The sequence below is a fragment of the Sinocyclocheilus grahami genome, unplaced genomic scaffold, assembly GCF_001515645.1.
Source record: "Sinocyclocheilus grahami isolate Dianchi unplaced genomic scaffold, SAMN03320097.WGS_v1.1 scaffold45.1, whole genome shotgun sequence".
Classification (NCBI taxonomy): domain Eukaryota; kingdom Metazoa; phylum Chordata; class Actinopteri; order Cypriniformes; family Cyprinidae; genus Sinocyclocheilus; species Sinocyclocheilus grahami.
Genome location: NW_015505224.1, coordinates 2,177,387 through 2,185,375, shown reverse-complemented (window position 1 = coordinate 2,185,375; position 7,989 = coordinate 2,177,387). Strand labels below are relative to the sequence as shown.

General features: G+C 38.9%; 2 protein-coding genes across 2 annotated transcripts; both read right to left on the bottom strand.

Annotated features, from left to right (window-relative positions):
* Positions 1 to 29: 29 nt before the first annotated feature.
* Positions 30 to 810, bottom strand: LOC107582554 (serine protease HTRA2, mitochondrial-like). The gene is made up of 5 exons (XM_016268449.1): positions 805 to 810; positions 659 to 767; positions 503 to 572; positions 319 to 414; positions 30 to 240 (listed from the first exon to the last, which is right to left on the bottom strand). Exons 1-5 carry the CDS (start codon positions 808 to 810, stop codon positions 75 to 77), a joined length of 447 nt encoding a protein of 148 aa, XP_016123935.1. The 3' UTR covers positions 30 to 74.
* Positions 811 to 941: 131 nt separating this feature from the next.
* On the bottom strand, positions 942 to 6,738 carry LOC107582530 (serine protease HTRA2, mitochondrial). Its single transcript, XM_016268421.1, has 9 exons — positions 6,628 to 6,738; positions 6,032 to 6,533; positions 5,516 to 5,720; positions 2,056 to 2,250; positions 1,923 to 1,955; positions 1,601 to 1,709; positions 1,445 to 1,514; positions 1,261 to 1,356; positions 942 to 1,184 (listed from the first exon to the last, which is right to left on the bottom strand). The coding sequence occupies exons 2-9, from the start codon at positions 6,472 to 6,474 to the stop codon at positions 1,019 to 1,021; spliced, it is 1,317 nt and encodes a 438-aa protein (XP_016123907.1). The 5' UTR covers positions 6,475 to 6,533; positions 6,628 to 6,738; the 3' UTR covers positions 942 to 1,018.
* Positions 6,739 to 7,989: the final 1,251 nt, after the last annotated feature.

Genomic DNA, 7,989 nt, shown 5'->3' with positions numbered 1-7,989 from the left:
CTTTCCCTTCTCATTTCTCCCCCAGCCGAACCATTTATTACTCTCTTATTTATATGCGTAAGCTTCACGGGACGTCACTCTGTGTGTTCAGGGGTCATGTGCAGCATGAGGAGGTCGGCCCCCCGCCGGACCACCACGTTTATGCTGTCGCTTGTTCTCACAGCGTTATAGATCTCCTCTGACGAGTTCACCTTTGACCCGTTGATCTCAACAATAACATCTCCTGGTTTCACTCCAGCTCTGTGAAACAGAAAACAGGAAATGACATCGACAACAGGAGGACTCTATCAACATGGGGGTGAGAGCAGTGCTGCTTACCTATTGGCGGGAGATCCTATAATAACACGGTGGATGAGAACTCCATGAGAAACATCAGGGAAGGACATGTCACGCGTCTTCAGCTCTTCGATTATACTGAGAGGGCAAAAAACATACAAAAAAAAAAAATACAGTGACCATCTCACACACTTTTATGGTCTGTTATTAAAACACAGATAGGCACCTGGGGGTCAAAGTCAGCATCATCACTCCAATGTAACGCCGTTTTGATCCTGATTCTCCAAACCAGGACTCTGAAAACAGCCGATTCACATCAATCAGCGACCTCAATACAAATGATGTCACTAACAAGAATGAGAAGGTCAAGGGTCATTCTTACTCTGTTTGTCTGCCGCACGCTCCAGGAAGATGCGGACTCTGTCTGAGGGAATGGCGAAGGAAATCCCTGCAGTCACTTTCATGGTATTAATGCCGATGACCTCACCATCCTGAAAGTTACAAACATCACATGTTAGTTCATATCACATGCATTACATCACGTGACCAATCAGCAGGTTCTCAGATAGATTGATCAGGTAGACAAATAAGTCAAATGACCTATAAATTCAATCTGACCTGCAAAATTAAACACCTCAACTTCCTTCTATAATAATTATTCAAATCATCTTTCGCTTCTCATTTCTCACTCAGCCGAACCATTTATTACTCTCTTATTTATATGCGTAAGCTTCACGGGACGTCACTCTGTGTGTTCAGGGGTCATGTGCAGCATGAGGAGGTCGGCCCCCCGCCGGACCACCACGTTTATGCTGTCGCTTGTTCTCACAGCGTTATAGATCTCCTCTGACGAGTTCACCTTTGACCCGTTGATCTCAACAATAACATCTCCTGGTTTCACTCCAGCTCTGTGAAACAGAAAACAGGAAATGACATCGACAACAGGAGGACTATCAACATGGGGGTGAGAGCAGTGCTGCTTACCTATTGGCGGGAGATCCTATAATAACACGGTGGATGAGAACTCCATGAGAAACATCAGGGAAGGACATGTCACGCGTCTTCAGCTCTTCGATTATACTGAGAGGGCAAAAAACATACAAAAAAAAAAAATACAGTGACCATCTCACACACTTTTATGGTCTGTTATTAAAACACAGATAGGCACCTGGGGGTCAAAGTCAGCATCATCACTCCAATGTAACGCCGTTTTGATCCTGATTCTCCAAACCAGGACTCTGAAAACAGCCGATTCACATCAATCAGCGACCTCAATACAAATGATGTCACTAACAAGAATGAGAAGGTCAAGGGTCATTCTTACTCTGTTTGTCTGCCGCACGCTCCAGGAAGATGCGGACTCTGTCTGAGGGAATGGCGAAGGAAATCCCTGCAGTCACTTTCATGGTATTAATGCCGATGACCTCACCATCCTGAAAGTTACAAACATCACATGTTAGTTCATATCACATGCATTACATCACGTGACCAATCAGCAGGTTCTCAGATAGATTGATCAGGTAGACAAATAAGTCAAATGACCTATAAATTCAATCTGACCTGCAAAATTAAACACCTCAACTTCCTTGTTTCTAAAACCAAAATGTACTAGCGGTATGTTGTGTAAATGTCAGTCAGTGACTCACCAGGTTTATAAGGGGACCTCCTGAATTTCCAAACTGTAAAATAGAAATGTGATGCAATATATGAGTTATCTGATAAATGAAATGAACAAGCAGTAATACCCAAGTTCTCTAATGTCGTTTCCTGTGCTCGTACATCTATGGTAGCATCAGTCTGGATGTAGTCAATGTTGGAGTTGGACAGGCCCAGTTCTCTACTTCCTCTCTGGGCAGAACTGACGATTCCAGATGTGATTGTGTTTTTAAGAGAGAAAGGGCTCCCCATGGCAACCACGAACTCCCCCTGACGCACATCAGACGACTGGCCGAGACGCAGCGTTGGGAGGGGATGCTGGGATGAGACGAGGAGGGAAGAGAACAGAATGAGACATGCAACATTTGTAGGAGTACATATTATATGTACACACACATTAACATTTAGTCATTTACCAGATGCTTTTATCCAAAGCGACTTACAAATGAGGACAATAGAAGCAATCAAAATCAACATAAGAGCAATGATGTAAAAGTGCTATGACAAGTTAGCTTAGTGCATGTAGCAAGTTGTTTTTTAAATGATATAATAAATAAAAACAAAACAGATAGAATAGAAAAAGAATAGAGCAAGCTAGTGTTAGAGGCATTTTTTTTGCTTTTTGTTAATTGTATAATAAATAAAAAGAAAACAGACTGAATACAAAAAGAATAGAGAAGCTAGTGTTAGTTTTTTTTTCAAAGAAAACAAGTAGTTATATCTAAAAGGGGCACTTTTTTTTTAAAGAATAGAATTAGAATAGAGAGTGCAAGAGTCAGCTAAAGATGGAGGAGATGTGTTTTTAAAAGTTAAGTCAACTTAACTAAAAAGTTTGGGGCCTCTTATGTGCACAATACAGTACAAATCAAAATATTGTGAAATATTAGAATTTAAAATAATTGTTTTCTATATTAATAAATGTTAAAATGTTATTTATTCCTGTGAAGGCGAAGCTGGATTTTCAGCAGCCTGTCTACTCCAGTCTTCAGTGTCACATGATCCTTCAGAAATAATTTAATATACTGATTAGGTGCTGAAGAAGCATTTCTTTTTATTATCCATGTTGAAAACTGTTTTTGCTGCATAGAATTTTTGTGTAAACCATGACACACTTTGTTTCAGGATTATTTGATGAATAGAAAGTGAAAAGAACAACATTTATTTGAGACAGAAATCTTTTGTTACGTTGTAAGTGTCTTTGCTGTCACTTGTGATAAATTTCAAAGAAAACAAGCAGTTATATCTAAAAGGGGCACTTTTTTTTTTTTAAAGAATAGAATTAGAATTAGAATAGAGAGTGCAAGAGTCAGCTAAAGATGGAGGAGATGTGTTTTTAAAAGTTAAGTCAATTTAACTAAAAAGTTTGGGGCCTCTTATGTGCACAATACAGTACAAATCAAAATATTGTGAAATATTAGAATTTAAAATAATTGTTTTCTATATTAATAAATGTTAAAATGTTATTTATTCCCGTGAAGGCGAAGCTGGATTTTCAGCAGCCTGTCTACTCCAGTCTTCAGTGTCACATGATCCTTCAGAAATAATTTAATATACTGATTAGGTGCTGAAGAAGCATTTCTTTTTATTATCCATGTTGAAAACTGTTTTTGCTGCATAGAATTTTTGTGTAAACCATGACACACTTTGTTTCAGGATTATTTGATGAATAGAAAGTGAAAAGAACAACATTTATTTGAGACAGAAATCTTTTGTTACGTTGTAAGTGTCTTTGCTGTCACTTGTGATAAATTTAATGCATCCCTGCTGAATATTTAGAGCAGGGGTGCAGTGTAAAAAATCCTTTTTTAATATTTTTAAATTGCTAAAATGTTCAAAAAAGCATCTATTATATAATATCCATTTCTGATGTCGCCAATAATTAGAGATGCACCGAAATTTCCGAGAGGGTCTAGCTGCAGCCTTGCACTCTCAGCCTTGCGCTCTCAAGACACTTGCGCTCTCAAGACACTTGCGCTCTCAAGACACTTGCGCTCTCAAGACACTTGCGCTCTCAAGACACTTGCGCTCTCAAGACACTTGCGCTCTCAAGACACTTGCGCTCTCAAGACACTTGCGCTCTCAAGACACTTGCGCTCTCAAGACACTTGCGCTCTCAAGACACTTGCGCTCTCAAGACACTTGCGCTCTCAAGACACTTGCGCTTCCGCTAGCGATGTCACTTGCAGTCTTTTTTTTAAAATTTTGTTCTATTTATTGATTACTTTTTGTTTGAATCGCTCAACATTTTACAACAGTAGCCAGGTGGTGAAGGCAAGAAAAAATAAACTAAATTACAATGTCACTTGCACTCTCCGATACCTGCGACGTCACTTGCAATCAACACAAATCGTGCGTGTTGCCAATGGAGACGTGACGCTGTGGTGGTGATTAAACGATTACAACTAACTTAGTACCGTAACCTACAGGGTCCTGCAAGAAAAAGACAAGACCCGCAAATCCGTGACCAGAACAGCAGAATATGAACGCAATGCACAAAGTCTCTCGATAAGCATTTTCCTCCCGTAGAAAAACATAAACACTTAACATGGCGTAATGTATTAAGATACATTAAGTTCAATTAAAAGATCAAATTCGATATATAGTTATTATTTAATGTACTACAAGGCAAACAGATGGCTATGAACACAATGCACAAACTTTCACTTGTCCTCCCATACAGCAAAACGCTTAATGTTGTATAATAACTGACTATGATAAAGACATGTCTTGTTGTTGACTCAAATACAGACCAACAAATATGAACGTGCATTTTGAAATGCATTAAGTGATTTTAAAAGGATCAACTCCGTACAGGCAAGCAGACGAGCCCAGAACGCAATGTGTTAAACATTTTCCTCTTATAGAAAATCATTATAAATAAAACACGTAATGTAGCTTAATGGACAAAGACAATGACATAAAAGAGCTGAAGACAGTTTATTCTATATGGAAAAATGCTTAACACGAAATTGTGCGTGTTGCATTTATTCTGGGCTCACCTGCTTGCCTGTACATATTAGTTATGTATATTAATAATGTAGAGGAGCATATAGGAAAATACTATATACATATTCATTATATTAATAAACTGTATATTGAATTTGATATTTTAGTAGCATCTTAATACATTACGCCATGTTAAGTGTTTCTGTTTACTGTATGTTTCTACAGGAGGAAAATGCTTAACGAGAGACTTTGTGCATATTTTTTATTTGTGCTATCATTATTAATTTCTTTATTTGTTCTTATTTTATTACGGACTGCTTACTTGTCATTTTTTATTCAATTCAAAGTTTGAAATCAATCAAATCTCGTGCTACTGCACCAAAATTACCCCACTGTAAAATAAAAAAAAACACTGAGTGAGCAAAAATTTGTGAGATAGCTAGTTATAATGGTGATTAAATAATGTTTGCATATGTATAAAAGCCTACATTAAAATCTGTCATATAAATTAGCCTCTTCATTAGAAATTAGCCTACTGATTGCCACCATTGAGGGTGCCACAAGTTTGTTAAAATTTCCAAAGGGTGCCGCGACTAAAGAAAGGTTGGGAAACACTGCATTAAAGCACCACTGGTACCTTAGCATTGATTTTGATGGTAGCGATGTCTGCAGCCTGGTCGACATCCTGGACCGTGGCGTTGTAAGTCTCTCCATTGGTCAGTTTAACACGAACGCCACGCTTGTTGGCGACCACATGGGCATTGGTCACTATCAGGCCATCGCTACTTATGATGAAGCCAGAGCCATTCGAGATGGGCACCTCACGGCCAGAAAAGGGGTGTCTGAAAAACACAGCATATATTATTAGTCACAATACCCAGCAGAACTGAAACTAAACACCTAGATGTCAGATGCAACCAGTTCACAAAGAATGAAAAAGTCCCTGTGAAGAGAAAAACAACTTAAACAAGCCTAAACTGGTTTGCTGGCCTCCAAAAGTCTAGTCAGGGGGGCTAGTTTATAAGAAGGGGTTGTCAGCAGCTTGACCAGAATGTAAGACTCCTTTAAACCAGCTCAGAGACTCGTTTTAAGCTAGTTTAAGATGTTTCAGCAGGACTAGAACACAGTTTCGTTGCATTTCTGACAGACTCACCGCCCAACGATCTCGATGTAGACTACAGCAGGTGTGGACTTCTCAACCACATCCGCGATGAAATTATACTTGTACCGCGGGCTGTCCGGTTTAAACGGGGAGGCACATTGGACCGTCGGTAGTAAACTGTCAATTAGCAAATGCCTAAGCGCGACTGTCCTCTGTAGGGCATCTGTATTGTCCTCGTCTCTTAATGAATACAATGCTGCTGCTCCGAGTCCCAGTCCAAGCGCGGCTGCCAGGCGAGCGCTGCGACCGCCGCCTCCTGAACTCCGGCGTGAGACTAACGTTACAGCTCCTGCTTCATGGTCCTCTTTACCTGGAGAGGAGTTAGAAAAGTGTCCGAAAGGCCTTACTGTCATCACATTTGGCTGCCGACCGCGGTCCCGGAGACATCTCGTGACTGTCCTTATGAGACATCTATTAACATGTGATGCTGCCATGTTGCATCAGATCAGATGTATCGTAGAAAACATTCAATCCCGATGGAAGCAGGACACCACTGTGTCAAACACATTAGATATTAGCAAAAGTTCCTGTGAAAATGTATATAAAATCTTCTTTAAATATGAATATGTGGTTCAAATGTTCTTCACATATGCTTGTCGAGGCGCCTGTCCAGTCCTCGGCTCTTCTTCTTCTCCTGTAGGGTCTGTCTCGGTGACTGTACCGGAAGCAGTAGTTGGCCAACGCGTCTGCGCATGTATGGACATGTCTGAGGAGCTCAGGGTTGCCAAGTTCGCGGTTATCCCGTCAATTGAGTAAATGTAGGTTGATTTTTCCCGCGGTTTAAAGAGGTTTGCATATTGCATTGATTATCGACTGAAATTTGCATTTTGAAATATTTTACATTCTACCAACTCTGCCACGAGTTTTTTCTTTACCTTAGACATAATGTCATTTCTTTGATGCAATGTCTTTATTATATGAAAACAGATTATTTATGATTACTACTAGTGATTTTAAAGTTGAAATTGTGTATTACATATACTAGTGACTGTAAAATACGTATTTTAGGTATGAGAGTTGCATATGCTGAGTTTTGATATTTGGATAGTCATTGGGTTTGTTGGTTTTGTTACACACACCTGGCAACCCTGTGGGAGACTCCATCTGACAAGCCAGCCAATTCCTACATTTTTGTCTAGTGTGACAAGTTAAACCTTACTAATCAGAAATATTATGTAGATATGATTAAGTGATAGTGTAATAAATGTAATTGAATTATTAAATATCTTTGATTAATTTGATGTCAAACTCTTGCTGAATTTGAAACTCTTTGCTGATATAGAACCGCATACTACTTTTTTACCATATCGTTATATAAAGAGTAGTATGCTATATCATTATATTTTTAGAGTAGTATGATATGCAGATCTGAATTGAGCATCTATTTCCCCGGCAATGTAAGATGAGGCAAGAATGTAAAAGTTTAAATACAATTCATGGATTGTTTGTTGATTATTCAATCATTTTATGGATAAAAATTAATTATCTTCAGTATTCATATTAATAACCTATAAAAAAAAGTGCATTATTCAATCTGAATGTATAGTAACTGTTGTTATTGTGAGATGCGACGCAAGGATTGTGAATATTTACAACAAAACAAAAACACGGGAAAAACCCAAAAATGTCATTAATTCCTCATGTCGTTTCAAACTCGTAAGACCTTCGTTCATCTTCAGAACACAAATTAAGATATTTTTGATGAAATCTGAGAGCTGTCTGACCCTGCATAGACAGCAACGCAACTGAAATGTTCCCAAGTCCAGAAACGTAGCAAGAAGATCTGTAAACTAATCCATGTGACATCAGGGGTTCATCCGCAATTATACGAAGCTACGAGAATACTTTTTGTGCGCAAAAGAAAAAAACAACTTCATTCAACAATTCGTCGCCTCCGCATCACCCTGGTGCCATTTTGGAGAATATCAGCTGGACGTAAACAACGTATG

Excerpts from the sequence above, each read along its gene's own strand:
- LOC107582554 (XM_016268449.1), bottom strand. Across the intron at positions 573-658 it reads GCGTGCGGCAGACAAACAGA|AGTCCTGGTTTGGAGAATCA; the intron begins GTAAGAATGACC and ends GGCTGTTTTCAG. Across the intron at positions 241-318 it reads ATAGGATCTCCCGCCAATAG|AGCTGGAGTGAAACCAGGAG; the intron begins GTAAGCAGCACT and ends TCTGTTTCACAG.
- LOC107582530 (XM_016268421.1), bottom strand. The coding sequence starts at position 6,474 with ATGGCAGCATCACATGTTAATAGATGTCTCATAAGGACAGTCACGAGA. Across the intron at positions 5,721-6,031 it reads TACATCGAGATCGTTGGGCG|ACACCCCTTTTCTGGCCGTG; the intron begins GTGAGTCTGTCA and ends TGTGTTTTTCAG. Across the intron at positions 1,956-2,055 it reads AGACTGATGCTACCATAGAT|TTTGGAAATTCAGGAGGTCC; the intron begins GTACGAGCACAG and ends TCTATTTTACAG.